Genomic DNA, 17,095 nt, shown 5'->3' on the forward strand with positions numbered 1-17,095 from the left:
TGCACATCCAGCATAAATGATCAAGAGTCAGCGTGAGGCTGGAGCTTGAGGAGACCCCATGCTGCTTTCCAGCCCTCCAGGACACTGGTTTAGCAGCTCTGCATAGGGCTGGTGCATGTCTTTAGCTAATGCTGATAAAGGCCTACAGATCTCTGCTGACAGTGATACCGGCAGTAGCATGGGATGGACATCCCCCATTCAGCTCATTACTGCTGCTGTGGCTGATCCAATTTGGGCGGGTCTGGTTCCCGTCTGAAATGTATCCAGTGTGACCAACAAGGCGCCAGGCTGATGTAGCGCAGACCACAATGGTGTGGTAGAGAGGTTTAAATAGTCTTACCCTGGTCCACTCACGGATACATCCAGCCAGATAACACCCAGGCTCTGTTAGCTGCACTGCTCTAGTGTCATTATGTTAGTGGCCGTGTGATTCCGTGCTTCTCTGTTTTATTTTGAGTATGCACTGTTTTTGTTATTGGCATAGCAATGGGAAATTAAGTTGTAAACATTACTGTGTAGTGAATGGTTTCATTTGTTACATTGATGTTCTGTTCAAATTTTTCAGGATATTTGTTATGGGAGTTTAATACCTTCTGAAAAAGGCCTGGGGGTTGTAGTGTAGTGTAAGAGTGATGGTGAAAAAAGCATTCAGGAAATGCTAGGTAGTAACAAAGTCAGATTTTTTGTATTGCTGCTGCAATATTCCTCCCCATTCTCCTTTTCAAATGTCAACTAACACTGTCGCTCTTCAAACCCCACCTCTATTCTCTCTCTCTTTTCCCCTCGCTCTCTCCCTCTCTCTTTATTCAGTGATTTGGGTCACTGGCTGACTAAGAGACAACACACAGCTGGCCTATAAACCCCCCCCCCCCCCCCCCCCCCCAAAACACAATATAAGTCTGGCACACACTTACCCATAGCATCCTGCAACAAAAACTAAGTGTACTGACATTTTCTCACACTAAACATTAATAAAACATTAATAACTGATTCTGTCCCTCCTCTACCTCTACAAATTGACATCGCCCCTATTCACTCTTGATCCAAAATTCTGACCTGAATGTAACGTTGCAGAATCTATACCCCTGCATACTGTTCGCCAAACCTCTCTTCATCACATAAAAAGGTTTCACTTGTTTTTGTAGATCTTTATTTCACAGAGTTATCTGTCCAATGTCTTGTTTTTAACCTTGCCACATGTTTATAATTGGGTAGATTTATAATAGAATGTAGATTGACCGATGTGTTAGTGTAAAGGATGGTAAAGCAAGGAGATCAGCAAATTCATGAACAAATTGGCCCAGCTCTAGGCCCCTGAATCTAATAAACTACCAGCCAGATAAGAAACGTGCAGACCCTGTGGCCTAATCACATAGGGCTAATCTCCCCAAATAATTAATGACATCATCATCCTTTTGGTTTAGACTCTTGCTTTTAGCAGACAGAATTGAACATTCAGCAGACCTGATAGAAAACAAGTTGCAATAGTCCTAGATTTCTGTCTAGAACAATGAATAAATATATTATTCATTAACTGTATAGATCAAGAAGAGCTAAGGGGCCTTTATCTTTTGATGCTGTTTGGTATTCAGTATAGCGTGCTGGAGGCTTGTTATTCACGTTAAACACAGGCCATATAAGCTAAGGTAAGATTCACGTATCCCGCACTCCCCACGCTGCTGCGACCATATGCCACTATGACTTGTACTGAGAGCGGAGGGTTCGAGGGGGGCTTCCCGGATAGCTCTCTGTGTCGACCTGTCAGTGTCAGCACAGCCCCAATGGCCTCCTCTTCCACAAATTGTGGATGTCGATGGCAAAAAACGATTGGTTGGCAAACCACAAGATTACCCGTCAATCCATGTCCGTCGTCACCTCGTGAATATGTAGGACCGCATAATTTCAGTGGAGGCCAGATGGGCACGGGGCCGCCGCTACCACCTGCCGCTCAGGATTTCGGGGGGGGGGGGGGGGGGGGGGGGGGTCAAGACTCTGTGGCATGGTGCCGGGTCTGACAAGGCGAGATGGGCCGGGGGCATGCAATTACGGAGTATGTGACTGACAAGCAAAAGGAGTGGAGAAAGCCTCACACCGCCCCTCCCTCCTTACACACACTCAACCCCTTGGCGGGGTATAATCCACCACAGGCTAAATGTACCCCCACTTTCGCTGTTCCCATGGTAACTCACACAGTCAAAAGAAGGGTCTTGCATGGCGGCTCGCGGCAGACAGGAGACTCCCATTGAGGAGTCAGCGCTTATTGATCCACTATTGCGTGGAGGGGAGCCAACCGGTTAAATTTGGACACCCATTGAAAATAATTATGTATAAATTTAAAAACGCGCACACACAGGCCTACACGAGCCTTAACTGACATGCATGTACAAGCCTAGCTAATCAGTTCACTTAAAAAAAAGAAAGAACGTTCCCTGGCCAACGCAATGTTGCATAGTTGGTTGGCCTTTGGATAAGCCTGTATTCATCTATTTTCATGTAATTTCCAACAGTTTTGTAAAAAGAAACAGGCCTATTCGTTATTTTTTGTATTAATAGGAGTTAGGTTTTATGAGGACTCAAAGGGGCGGTTGATGCAGCAGACCTATTTGGAGCGCCGCTGTCCATGGTTCTGTATTGAGGTCAGTCACCGCTCTATAAAAATGACCTAACATGTTAGCCTATAATTTCTCCCTGGAAAGAAAATGCGGTAGACTGCTGTGTTCGAAGGGGCATTCTAATGTAAGCTACTTAGAGTATAATAGACCAGAGCGCTGTAAATGATTCTGTAGTGCTGAAATCACCTAATAGCCGGCAAGTTTGTCAATCTATCCATGATGTAAAATTTTTGTGAAAATCTGAAAGGACTTAATCAGATTCTAAATCGGTAATGCTTGTTGCTAAAATACATGACCACATGGTTTTAGGAGATTGGCCGGCAAAACGGAGATTTTAGTTGTTGTTCGTGCTGTATCAGTCTCAGAAACCGAGTATCAGACTCTTTAACTCGCATTCCACTCCCTGCAGTCCATGTCATTCCAAGGAACTGGAATGTTACCAGAGACAGGTGTCAGACTAGAGTGTGCCTTATAGAGCGGCCAGCTTTGGTGTGACTTCACATTTCAGGCACATTCATACAAAATGTTATTTATATCAGGAGCTATGATTCATATTAAACGTAGGAAAGTCGTGGAATAATAGCTAATCCAGTTTTAATGTATCCATTCTTTTATTTACTTTCTCCCAATACATCATTAGGCCTTATCTTTCAGATCACCATGCCAGTTTGTCTAGACCGCTGTGCGTTCGTCCAAATCACGAAGCCAGCACGTCACCGTTGTAACCTAGACAAATTTCACAGCAATTACTTCTGGTGTATAAGGAATGAATGCAATGATACCCAACAGGGTTGCCTGGTACGGTCGGAGCATGAATATTTCAACACGCTTGGATACGCTACAACCGTGGCCGCAGCCAGAGGCAGTCTGACTGAGGGAAACACAGATTGGTTTTCTATAGCCGATCTATTTTGTGCCACAGCATCCGATGATGCACTCTAAGGCTGTCGGACACGCCTTCCCTCCCTCATTTATTTCTAAAATATGGGGATTTTGATTAATTTTAGGTTGTTTAGTTAATATTTACATATAAACGACTTTATTTCACTTTATAAATGCAAGGAAATAAATTGGGAATATCTATATAAATTATTATTATTTTTAAAAGTGAAAAGTGATAATCATATTTAAGGAAAACCAAGATAGTCTCCGGGAAATTATTTATCTGCATGACGTCATTGCGAGGCTAAATTCATCTAGCTCATTTTTACAGAGACCTAACGGTATTTAAAATGTTTTAGGCTTCAAGTGACATACGATGTGCAATAATAAATATAATTTGCAGTGCAGTATTATAATTGTCTTTGATAATACGCGCAAATGTATGCGTTTGTACCAAATGGCATTAAAAGTAGTTATGCTTAGTTTAATTTCCTCATACAATCACACCACAAATGTTATTCACGTAGATATGGTTATTAAAAGATTGTTGTGAGGTACAGTTTCGACTCCGAGTCGCCTTCCAGTTGTGGATATAGCTGCTAAGGGTGGTGTAACAGCCCTGCGCGATGGAATAAACCATTCTTTCCTATTTCTGTGAGCGGAGAGGGAGGTGAAGAGCAGCGAGGGGGAGGGGTGTTGAGAGGAGGAGAGTGTAACGCGAGGATGGATAGTACCACCGGGGTCTGCTGAGAGCCATGTTGGATATGAATGAAACGGAGAGATGCTGCACACCTGACACCGAAAACCCGAGTTCTACCGAACACAACGAGTAAATGCCAACTTCCCGGGCCCACGGAGAGACGGTGGAGCGCGGGGGAAGTTGTCGGGTGGTGCCGCTGTTACTGGCGACCTAGCCGGCGACGGGAGAGAGAGACGCATTCGAAGAGAGAGGGAGGAGAGAAAGAGAGAGGGGTGAGAGGGAGAAAGGGGGAGAGGAGAAAGGATCTTACCAGACTAATGGCTGCATTGCTACTGGGTTCCAGCCTGCTCTCGCCACTTCTTCTCCACCTGCTCCTCAGCCCTTTGTTAGCGGTTACCCCCGGGAAGGTAGCAGGGCGCTGCCCTGAGACTCCGAGCAATCCCGGGGAAGCTGGGGTCTTAGCGAGCAGCAACGGCTCGGTGATCCCCCTCAGGTGGACGCTACAACAGCTTCCATCTGGAACAAAATGCCCGGTGTGGAGTCCTTTTATATGGCCCCGACCACACGGATACACTTTTGGACCCTGGTGCACGGAAAGAGGGGATGCGAGAGTGCTGTGGAATGGAGGCAGCCATCCCCACCCTGCAGGTAGGAGCAGGAGCAACGGTAGAGAGAGGGGCGTTGTTTCACCTGTTTTCTCTTCCTGGGTTCAGAATCACAAAAAGCGATTTGTACAAAGGACTAGAGTGTGCGCTCGGTCACCACCCTGTCTGCCTTTCGCCAAACCCAACACCAGGAGAGTCTTTGTGTGCGGCCGGAGATCTAAGAACGCAGCGTTGGAAATTGCTAATGATGTTAGATGGGCTTTGAAAAGAAGTCCAAGGCCCCTCCACCTGCCACTTCACCCACCACAGCACATTTCTGAAACCGAGCAACCACCTATATCGCTACGATGGGGCGCTTCTCACTTTCATTTCGGCGAGATGTCCACCGGTGATTGTGCTAATTTGGACAGTCACAATGTTATCGATCTCACCGGCGATGGTTGTAATGGCGTGTTGACTATGGCCATTGGGAGGACGGGGAGGAGCGGGTCGCAAGGCCCCAACCAACGCTATCTCACCTCAGCGACCGCAGTGAACGCGGCCAGATGTTACCACTGCCCAGGGATTACCAAATGGTCCATGGCCCTTACAGGTTGTTGCTGCTGCAGGCGCAACCGAAACTGGCTTTCCGCTAGCTCCAGTCATTTGCATGCCATGGGTGTGGGCAGAATGAGGAATGGAGAGAAGGTACATGGCAATAATCACGTAATGAAAAATGATACCAATGATGATTTGGCCTCTAATCTAGCAACCCAGCCTCAAGAGCTGACGGCTCCACCACAGAGGACACCAGTATTAGCGGGAAGAGAACAGAGCACTCAACCCCGGGTAAAACATAAGGGGTTACCCTGTGGGTCTCCCCGCGGAAGGAGGTGTTGTGGTTTGCAACGGATAGATGTGGGTGTAGGACATTCGGCCGACGTAATAGGTCCCAGGGGAAGCATAGCAGTGAGTAATGTCTACATGCAATTTCCCCCCACCGTACATATCACGAAGAGGCCTAGTCTCTGTTTTCCATCTAACGGAACCGTTAATGAAAACAAAAAGTCACTTAGTTTTACTAGCTCGTTATCCATATTCCATGAGCACATACAAACAGCGGAACTCTTTGCTCGGGGTGTTCCTTATCTTCAGTCTGAATCAAACAGTGAGTCAGCTATCATCACGCCTGCAATGTCTTCTATCACCGCTCTCAGCATATCCGTCTCCTCACTTGTTGGTGAAATTAAGCCTGCAGTTATTCACAGAGATCTTGTTACCAAATTCCCCACGTCATTCTCCAAGGAGCTCAACCTGACAAAACGGGATGATGACTCAGACCAACATTCCCGGCCATCCGCTCTCAACAATGCGCCTTCCCGTAAGGGTTCAGCTCCACAGGCACAATGGACAGCTCCCATGAAAACCTCTACCCAGAATGCCTCAAGTAAACACACATTTTCGGCTAATCAATTTCAGATATTATATTCTGGGAATGTTGACAATGTTAATAATAATAACAACATTCGAAATTACAATACAAATTACAACAGTAAGGAAGATGAAGAGAACAAACAGGAGAATATTCAGAAGAATGAGGAAAGTAACAATGCATTAGGTAGACAGGTGTCAGCAAATCTAAACCGACCCTGCTTGCGAACACAGCAGGCGTTGGTCCAGGAAGAGTTCCCCCATGAGGCCTGTGTTGACAGTCGCTCTGGTAACAGCTTAACTACTGTCCAGGGGCGAAAGGGCCCGCAATTAAAATCTGGTGAACTGTTTCCATTACAACAAAAAAGTGTCAGTCAGCGAGAGAGACATACAAGGACCGAGCTGGAGAAAGGGTCTGGGGGAGGCGAAATACAGGTGGGGGAGGGGGAGAGGCCAGCCAGTGAGGCATGGAGGGAGGAAGTGGTGGAGTCAGAGGAAATAACAAAGAGAGCGACAGCTCAGGCAGATGCCACTGTAGAGGGAGGGAAGGGTCAGGAGAGGGCCAGCCACACACAGAGACAGAGTGGAGCAGGAGGAATTGAAGGGGACGAGAACAAAGAGTGGCAGAAAGATGAAAGCTCTCAGGGAGAAGAAGAGGAAAAGCGCAGTTCAAGGGGAGAGAGAAGTCTGGAAAAGCAGATAGTGGAAGAGGGAGGTGAAGAGGACAGAGAGAAAGAGATTTTGATTTTGGGGCGTCCCCGCCGTGCTGCCAACAGACACCCGCACTTCTCCCAATACAACTTTCAGGTGCAAGTAGCGGAGAACCAGCCCCCAGGCACCTCAGTCATAGCCATGTCAGCCACAGACCCAGACGCAGGTGACACAGGCCGGCTTAGCTACACAATGGCGCCACTCATGAACAGCAGATCCACAGACTACTTCTACATCGACCCCAACACCGGCCTCATCACCACTTCCCAAGTGCTGGACAGGGAACACATGGACCTGCACTACTTCCGGGTTACAGCATCAGACCACGGCTCTCCAAGACTCTCTGGTACCACCATGGTGGCCATCACCGTGGCCGACCGCAACGACCACTTGCCCATCTTTGAGCACACAGAGTACAGGGAGACCATCCGGGAGAATGTGGAAGAGGGCTTTCCCATCCTGCAGCTAAGAGCCACTGACCTGGATGCCCCGTCCAATGCCAACATCCGCTATCGCTTCGTTGGGGACACGGCCGCATCCGCCAGGGCCGCGTTCGAGATTGACCCCCGCTCTGGGCTGATAACCACACGAGGTGTGGTCGACCGGGAGACCAATGAGCGCTACACCCTCCACGTGGAGGCTAACGACCAGGGAAAGGAGCCCGGTCCAGCCTCGGCCACAGTTAAGGTCTTCATCACAGTGCTGGATGAGAACGACAATGTCCCCCAGTTCAGCGAGAAGCGCTACGTGGTGGCGGTCAGGGAGGACGTCCGGCCCCACTCAGAGATCCTGAGGGTGAGCGCTACGGACCACGACAAGGACAGCAACGCGGCTGTCCACTACAACATCATCAGCGGGAACAGCCGGGGACAGTTCTCCATCGACAGCGTGACGGGGGAGATCCAGGTGGTGGCCCCTCTGGATTTCGAGGCGGAGAGGGAGTACACTCTGAGGGTCCGGGCACAGGACAACGGACGACCACCCCTCTCCAACAACACGGGCATCATTAGCGTACAGGTGACTGACGTCAACGACAACCCGCCCATCTTCGTGTCCACGCCGTTCCAGGCGTCAGTGCTGGAGAGCGCCCCGGTGGGCAGCTCTATCCTCCACATCCAGGCCATCGACACCGACTCTGGGGACAACGCCCGTCTGGAGTACAGGCTGACCGGCACCAGCCCGGACACGCCTTTCCTCATCAACTCCGCCACGGGCTGGGTGACAGTCAGCTCAGCCCTGGACCGGGAGTCTGTGGAGCATTACTTCTTCGGGGTGGACGCCAGAGATTACGGTTCTCCGCCGCTCTCGGCCACAGCCAGTGTGACCATAACAGTGATGGATGTGAACGACAACAGGCCAGAGTTCCTTCAAAAAGAGTACTTTGTGAGGCTCAACGAGGACGCGGTCGTGGGTACCAGCGTGGTCAGTGTGACGGCGATCGACCGTGACGTCAACAGTGCGGTCTCCTATCAGATCACCGGGGGCAACACGCGGAACCGCTTTGCCATCAGCACAGCTGGGGGGTCGGGGATGCTTTCCCTGGCACTGCCCCTTGACTACAAGCAGGAGCGTCGCTACGTACTGACCGTCACCGCGTCCGACCGTACTCTACACGACACGTGCCAGGTCCACGTCAACATCACCGATGCCAACACTCACCGGCCCGTGTTCCAGAGCGCCCACTACTCTGTGACAGTGAACGAGGACCGCCCACCAGGCAGCACTGTCGTGGTCATCAGTGCGACGGATGATGACGTCGGTGAGAACGCTCGCATCACTTACTTCCTGGAGGACAACATCCCCCAGTTCCGGATTGACCCGTCCGGTGGTGCCATAACCCTTCAGGCCGAACTAGACTACGAAGACCAGATGACCTACACGCTGGCCATTACTGCCCGGGACAACGGGATCCCACAGAAGTCTGACACCACCTACGTGGAGGTGAATGTTAACGACGTGAACGACAATGCCCCCCAGTTCCTCAGCCCCAGGTACCAGGGCACAGTCAGTGAAGACGCCCCCCCCTTCACCAGCGTCCTTCAGATATCTGCCACTGACAGAGACGCCCACGCCAACGGCCGCGTCCAGTACACCTTCCAGAACGGAGAGGACGGCGACGGAGACTTCACCATCGAGCCCACGTCGGGCATCGTGCGTACAGTCCGCCGTTTAGACCGCGAGAGCGTTCCCTTCTACGAGCTCACGGCGTACGCCGTGGATCGCGGCGTGCCTCCGCAGCGGACGCCAGTCCACATCCAGGTGACCGTTCTCGATGTCAACGACAACGCGCCCGTGTTCCCCGCCGATGACTTCGAGGTTCTAGTGAAGGAGAACAGCGCTGTGGGGTCGGTGGTGGCCCAGATAACAGCCACGGATCCAGACGAAGGGGCCAATGCCCAGATCATGTATCAGATTGTAGAAGGAAATATCCCTGAGATATTCCAGATGGACATCTTCTCCGGGGAGCTCACCTCCCTCATCGACTTGGACTACGAGGCGCGGCCCGAGTATGTGATTGTGGTCCAGGCCACCTCTGCCCCCCTGGTTAGCCGGGCCACGGTGCGCATCCGACTTGTGGACCAGAACGACAACCGGCCCCAGCTTCAGGAGTTCCAGATCATCTTCAACAACTTTGTGTCCAACCGCTCCAACAGTTTCCCCAGCGGGGTGATAGGCAGGGTGCCGGCCCATGATCCTGATGTATCAGACCGCCTCTACTACACCATTGACCAGGGCAACGAGCTGCACCTCCTTCTGCTCAACCACAGCAGCGGGGAGATCCGACTGAGCCAGAAGCTGGACAACAACAGAGCCTTGGTGGCCCCCATGCTCGTCACTGTCACAGGTGAGAAGGAGAGGGGGAGTGGCTGGAGGTGGAAGAGGGAAGGAGGGAGAGATGAGCTAAAGTGGAGGTGAAAGAGGGAGGCAGATGTTAGTGTGTGAAAGACAGGGTGTTGGTTTATGTGTTTGTGTGTGTATGTTGAATAGAGAGAGAGAGGGGGTGGGGGAAGGGCTGGTCAGACAATGTGAATGAGGAGTTTTTGAGATACTTGAGCTAATGAGAGCTGTTAATAAATAAGCTATTTGGGGGACTGAATATATTACTAAATGTTTATGACTCTGTAAGTTTTTTTTAAGGCTATATTCCTTTTCACTCTACAAACAGGATATACACGTTCTTTGCCAGTTAAATGCAGAAACACGTAAAAAAACGTGTTCATTAATCTGCAGGCAAGACAATAAACATTGGCCTACCCTACCAGTTCTCTTCTGTGGACACAGGATGACGTCAGTATAATATCTGAAGCTTTCACTGAACATAATTACTCATGATTTTTCATAGAGAGTTGATGGTCCTCTTTCAAAAAAAGCCATGATCAGAATTGTATTTCAGGATACCTATACTGTATTTTTCAAAATACATAATTAATTTGAACATAATCATTTTAGAATGTTATCAAAAAATACTGTAAAATGTCTTAGGAATACATTCCAAAATAAGCACAAAAAATGTGCAAGCTTCTGAAGCTAAGATATAATATATTACTATCCATCACATCCACAACCATTATTGAAGGTACAAATATAACAACACAAAAAAGGATACTAAGAATAAAAGAATGAAACCAGTTACAGGTTACGTAAAACAGAAAATATCATCAATTGTTTCAGTAGAGGATGCGGGAAGAGCTGGTCAGAGCCAGAGGGTAGTTCAGATATTTAAGCTTATATTTTATGATTGATGTTATTTTACTGAGCTAAATGAAAGATGCAATATGGAGATGATATAAACCACTGCCTGAGAATGCTGATTTATTGCGCTGTACAACAGTTGTGCAATTCTAGTTTGTTAAGAGCTTTTATATGACCAGTTTCTGTGACCTGCTGGCCTATTCAGAGAGCTTTTATTCCAATTGCATTCTGGTTGCTTAATGCATATTTTGTGACATTTTAAATAAGAGTGTGTGTGTGTGTGTGTATGTGTATGTGTGTATGTACATTTGCAGACCATCTCTCCTTCAACCTCTCTACCTGTCTTTTTCTATACTGCCTCTGCAGTGGAAGTCTGTTCATCCTCACCCGCCTCCCTCCCTCCTCTGTCTCACTCAGCCTCTCTCTGCCTACTCCTCTGCTCCAGTATGAGTGTCATGGGATTGTAATGAAATACAGTCAGTCTGAGAGCAAGTCTGTCAGATTCATTGTGTGGGTTGCTGTCTGTGTCTGCTGGCCTGACTCCCCGTTCTGTTCTCCCCTCCATTTGCATGTTTTCTCTTTCTCTCTCTCTCTCTCTCTGGATCTCTGTCTCTCTCTGTCTCTCTCTGTCTGTCTCTGTCTATTTATCTGTCTTGCTCTCATGGGTTCTCTATTTATCTCCCTCTCTCTTTCTCTCTGTGGCTATCCGGGTCCCTCCTGTTGGCATGTCTGCCTAAGACTAGAGGGTCTGGGGAGATTAAGATGTAATAGTGGTTCTGAGATCCCAGCAGGACAGCGGGGCAGGCCTGTACTCATCTGATATCAGTCTCTGTCCATCTGGTTGTCCTCCCCTGGGAAAAAAATGCACACCAACATATCCCCTCTTTTGTGTATATGTGTGTGTGTTTGTGCATGTGTCTCTTTGTGTCTGTTCAGAACAAATGGCTGTATGTGCCAGCCAGAGAAGATTTGATTTGTGCTTTTCATAAAACGTGTGTTGTGCATCAATCAATCAAAAAACATATATAAAACACTTTTTAAATAAGCAGTTCCAGGGAAACCCAGCCTAAGGCAAGCCTTTTTTGTGCAACACACGTTATTACGTTATTGTGTTTTTGCCTGGTTGTGCACAGAATGGACCAGAGAGTGCATGTGTCTGTAAAGACATGCCTTTCTGTTTCTGTTGCAGCTGTAAGGATTCCCTCTGTTAAAGTCCCTCTATAAGGCAGTTTAAACACAACAGACATGTTCCAATAACTATTTTCTCCTCCGTCTACCTTGCTCTATTCATGTCTGTGTCCACATGTTTTTCTGTGAGTAAATCATCAAGTATCCATCTACTGACTACTGTAATGTCTGTATTCCACTGGTGAGTCATTTCCCATATTATAAGTGACCTACAGTTGTGATGTTCTAGGTATATCAGAACCAGTGCTGGCTCTAGCCATTTACGGGCCCTGAGCAACATTTGATTTGGGGCTCCCTCTGTTCTATTGGTTTGGGGGCTCCCTAGCAGTCAGAGGCCCCTTAGCGGTTGGGGGCCCTAAGTGACTGCTTATGTTGCTTATGCTTGGAGCCGGCTCTGATCAGAACAGGTCTGCATGGTAGGTGGATAGTTAAAACCCTTTAGAAACCATAGCGGCTCAATAGCTTTCCTTGTTATTACCGTAGCACATTCCTTTAACGACAACATTTATGTCAATATCACAGTCTACCTGATAAAACCTGTTACTGTATTCCCATGGATGTTGTCATTAATAAGAAACCAGAACAAGGATATGCTGTCATTTGACTTTTTCCTTTACTCAAAAAGCCACAGCTTTGTACTTTAGAAGAAATTGTTTCTGTGTTGTTTGACGATTTGAAGTTGGAAACATCCTTGCTGTTTGAAAGCGATAATGATGTCGTGGTGAGTAACAAATACACTGTGGATATGTGTTTGTTGTCTATATTTGATGCAGTGACATTTTTGAAATATCTTTTAGATGACAATAGCCATCCTGTGGTGATAACTTGATAGGCGAGCTCATCAGCTGTGGAGCTTTAATGGTTGCATGCTCAGTCTTGTAATTGAAAGAGTTGCAATATTTAGCTGTGTAGTCTGCGTGTTTTTTTTTCGTGTTTCTTCCGATTTAATTTATATACGGAAATTGCCATAGCTAAAAAGACAACTGATTGTCCAATTCAGTTTGGATGTCACTATAGAAACGTTGTATGGCCTCAAATGTGTTTTGCCTTTGAAGCGACCTGCTGTCACTAGCAAGCCTAGTGTGGAGGCAGTAATGTTGTGCTTTGCTGACGACGTTGTCAACTGATCGTGAAGATGTCCTGCATCTGCCAACACTCTTCCAAAGTCTTGAGATTTGTGTGCCTTATGCTTACTTTGTTATGATATCCCCTTGTTCTTTTAACAGTGGCACACGTCAGTGACAGGATCTTTTAGAATAATCTGTCAATACTGTACATACTAACGTGTGTGTTTATTCATTTTACGATAAGGTTTGTGCTTGTGCTTGTGACCCTCCTTGTGTGTGTGGGAGTGAGTGTATGTGTTTGTTTGTTTGTGTGTGTGTTTAATGGAGAATTAAGACTTGTGTTGTAAAGATGCATTCTGTATCAGTCTGCAGGGAGATTTTCTTCTATAAGGCTTGATCCATTCAGCGCTTCAATGTTCAGATCACTGGGGGAGAAGGCTTTTAAAACAAACATTGCACAAATCTGTCAAACCACTGCCTGTAGTGTGTGTGTGTGTGTTTACATCTGGGGACTAGAAGTAAAGCCTGACAAATCCGTCTTCACAAGGTTTTTTGGCATGTCCCCGCTTAGAAAAAAAGATTTCTGGATTATAATTGGGCATAGTGTTAGAATAGGGGTTATTTTAAGTTTAGATATTAGGATAGGGTTAGAGTTACTTTTAAGGCTAGGGGCTAGGGAACATGAATCTATAGGTTTCAGATTTCCACAAGGATATAACAACATTGCGAATGCGCTATGGGTGTGTCTTTCTATGTGTTTCCATGTATGTATGTTGGGACAATTTCCTGTGAACCTTCCTTTCTAGGGGATGTCATCTTGTTAACTTTGGACACTTTCCATTCCTTTTTAAAGGCCAGTGCTGGTTCAGTATCCTGTGATATAACTGGAGGGCAGGGGCCAGGGGTCTTTGCTTGGCTGAAGTGAGAGAGGAGCAAGGCAAGGTTCTTTAAAAGGGTTTGGTTATGTATTGTACTGACATGGGTCGCAGTCCACTTGCTATTTCCAGCTGAGTTTTAAGAAAGGCTCTGAAGCATTGTTTATATCTAGAAGAGCTATTAGCCAAGTCTACCTGGAATAGGCCCCCTCATTCCATCAGCAGTAACCTTCCACTCATCCGTTTGAAGAGTAGCGCCATGACGTGGAAACATGGATAGGAGCAGAAAGAAACCCACAAAGTGTTATTAACAAACAATTGTTTTCCCCTGGTGCTAAAGATGCTGAAATAACCCCCATTTATGGTTTAGGTAATAAAAGTTTAAAGACATGCTCCAGAAAGTTAGCTTGGACTTGTAGGGTCAGTAGCTTTATACATTATGGGTTTTGCTTTACTCTGCGTGGTTATCTGCCTGCTGATGACTGATTTAGCTACTAGCTGCTAGCTGGAGCCTATTTCTGCCGAGGGGGGGCTGTTGGAAGAGCACAAGCCTTACAGTCCCATTGTAGTGGGATCAATATTTAAAAATAAGACGCTAGAGAAGAGCGGCAGCTTGATGACATACAAATACTGTACCTTGTCTTCCTGCTAGCTGGATTACCATACATGTAATGTTGTATCCCATTGTGTGTACCTTCTTCTGAGTTCGCTATGGAGCTAGCTGGATTGAAGCCAGGCATGAAGACTAAATCACATAAGATTATCCTTTTAACTATGATACATGTCTAATTTCAATAAGAAAGGTATCAGGAGTCATTAGCAATGCATATTTGCAATCTATTCATGGAGAGCCAACATAATGCTTTTTGCCTCAGCAGTATTTCCTAATTTTGTGTGCTCTTATTCTATTTCCCAGTTTCAGTGAGATACATTGGCCAGTATCCTATGTTTTCACCCTGTATTATTTCTTGAACATGGAGAAATAATTTTCGTATCATCTCATAATCCTTGTCGACCACTGGCTCTTCATTTATTAGCGCCTGGTGTCCTTGTGTGTGTGAGATGTGAGTGTGTGTGAGATGTGTGTGTGTGTGTGTGTGTGTGAGAGAGAGATGCGTGTGTGTGTGTGTGTGTGTGTGTGTGAGATGCGAGTGTGTGCGTGGTCAGTAGGGAGTCAGCCTCCTACTAATCCTGTAATCAAACCAGCTGCCGCCACACACTTCCCTAAGCCCTTCCCCCACTGTGTCAACATCCTCACAGCCTTTCTCACATCCAATCTCAGTAGCTCCGTCTTCACACCTTCACCATCCTTTCGTTCTCTCTGTTGTTTGCCCAGTTGTGCTCACCACCACCAAGGTCTTCGTGGCCATCTCATGTTCCTCGCTGTTTCAAATGGTACTATCCATGTGAATATATTGTGCTTTTGTATTAACAATTTTGAGCAATCTTTGGAAAAGTAGTCTTATTATCCTGTGTCAAAAGGAAGATAAAAGGAGGATTAAATTGCTCTATACGCAGAGAAATGAAAGTGTGTGTTATTGTGTATGTGTGTGTGTTATTGTGTATGTGTGTGTGAATGTGTGTACGGACACTTGTATGGATAATTTGGGGCAGGGGGAGATTATTCACTTGTAAAATGGCAGCTCACGCTCACTGAATTTACCATAACCCTGATGATTCACATGATAACCTCACCACCCTCTCTGTCCTGCCCCTCCCACTCTCCCCCCTCTCCTTCTCTCTCTCCTTCTCTCTCTCCCCCTCTCTCTCCTTCTCTGTCTCCATCCCCCCTCTCTCTATCCTTTCTCCCTGTCTCTACTCCTTTCTTTCTTTTTTCATTTCCCTCTCTCTCTCCATCCCTTTTCTCTTTACCCCTTTCTTTCTCTACCTCTCTCTCAGACGGGGTCCACAGTATTTCGGCCAAGTGCGTCCTTCGAGTGCTCATCATCACGGAGGACATGTTGAGCAGCAGCGTGACGGTGCGCCTCCAAAATATGTCCCAGGAGCACTTCCTGTCCCCCCTGCTGCGTCACTTCCTGGAAGGGGTGTCGGCAGTGCTGTCAATTCCACTGGAGGACGTGTTCGTATTCAACATCCAGCCAGACGGCGAGGCGGGCGGCATCCTGAACGTCAGTTTCACTGCTGCCTTGCCCGGTGGTCACTTCTTCCCCTCCGAGGCCCTAGAAGAGCAACTTTACCTGAACCGGCCAAGACTCACCTCTCTGGCACAGATGGAGGTACGAGGAGAACCAGTCAGCAATACAGTACAGCAATACATTTAACTAGCGTAGTATGGCATTATTACACTTATAAATATATGGACATAAGCACCTAACATGGTGCTCTGCGATAGCATAGTTTATGTGCGCACGGAAGCACGCACGCAGACACACACACAGACACACACACACACATCTCCTGTTTCGGTTCTTCTCTCTACCACCTGTCACCTGAAGCAAAACTGTCCCTTGTGTGTTGTAATACAGGTTCTCCCGTTCGATGATAACGTTTGCCTCCGCGAGCCGTGCCAGAACTACATGAAGTGCATCTCGGTGCTCCGCTTCAACAGCTCAGCCCCCTTCATCTCATCGCAGTCCATCCTGTTCCGGCCCATCCACCCCATCGCCGGGCTGCGCTGCCGGTGCCCGGCCGGCTTCACCGGGGACTACTGTGAGACGGAGATCAACCTGTGCTACTCCAACCCCTGCCTGAATGATGGGGTGTGCGCCCACAGGGAGGGGGGCTACACATGTATCTGCAGGGACGACTACACAGGTGCGACCACGAATAAAGGATGTTTTGACAGTGTGCAAGTTGATTCGCTGTGACTGTGTTGCACGTTCTTAGTGTGTGTGAGGAATATGTGTCTGTGTGACTGTGTTGCACGTTCTTAGTGTGTGTGAGGAATATGTGTCTGTGTGACTGTGTTGCATGTTCTTAGTGTGTGTGAGGAATATGTGTCTGTGTGACTGTGTTGCATGTTCTTAGTGTGTGTGAGGAATATGTGTCTGTGTGACTGTGTTGCACGTTCTTAGTGTGTATGAGGAATATGTGTCTGTGTGACTGTGTTGCACGTTCTTAGTGTGTGTGAAGAATATGTGTCTGTGTGTGACTGTGTTGCATGTTCTTAGTGTGTGTGAGGAATATGTGTCTGTGTGACTGTGTTGCATGTTCTTAGTGTGTGTGAGGAATATGTGTCTGTGTGACTGTGTTGCATGTTCTTAGTGTGTGTGAGGAATATGTGTCTGTGTGACTGTGTTGCATGTTCTTAGTGTGTGTGAGGAATATGTGTCTGTGTGACTGTGTTGCATGTTCTTAGTGTGTGTGAGGAATATGTGTCTGTGTGACTGTG

The 17,095-nt window shown here is 47.4% G+C and overlaps 1 protein-coding gene across 3 annotated transcripts in view; it reads left to right on the plus strand.

Moving 5' to 3' along the window:
• The first annotated feature begins 4,205 nt into the window (after window positions 1–4,205).
• celsr3 (cadherin, EGF LAG seven-pass G-type receptor 3) overlaps window positions 4,206–17,095 on the plus strand; it is a 52,957-nt gene continuing 40,067 nt past the window's right edge. For all 3 annotated transcript variants that reach the window (XM_020051707.2, XM_010895828.3, XM_020051708.2), the window contains exons 1-3: window positions 4,206–9,765; window positions 15,643–15,980; window positions 16,230–16,518. In XM_020051707.2, coding sequence (XP_019907266.2) covers window positions 4,263–9,765; window positions 15,643–15,980; window positions 16,230–16,518 — 6,130 coding nt within the window. In that variant the 5' untranslated portion in view covers window positions 4,206–4,262. The remainder of the gene's footprint in view (window positions 9,766–15,642; window positions 15,981–16,229; window positions 16,519–17,095) is intronic.

This window comes from Esox lucius, chromosome 12, assembly GCF_011004845.1.
Source record: "Esox lucius isolate fEsoLuc1 chromosome 12, fEsoLuc1.pri, whole genome shotgun sequence".
Classification (NCBI taxonomy): domain Eukaryota; kingdom Metazoa; phylum Chordata; class Actinopteri; order Esociformes; family Esocidae; genus Esox; species Esox lucius.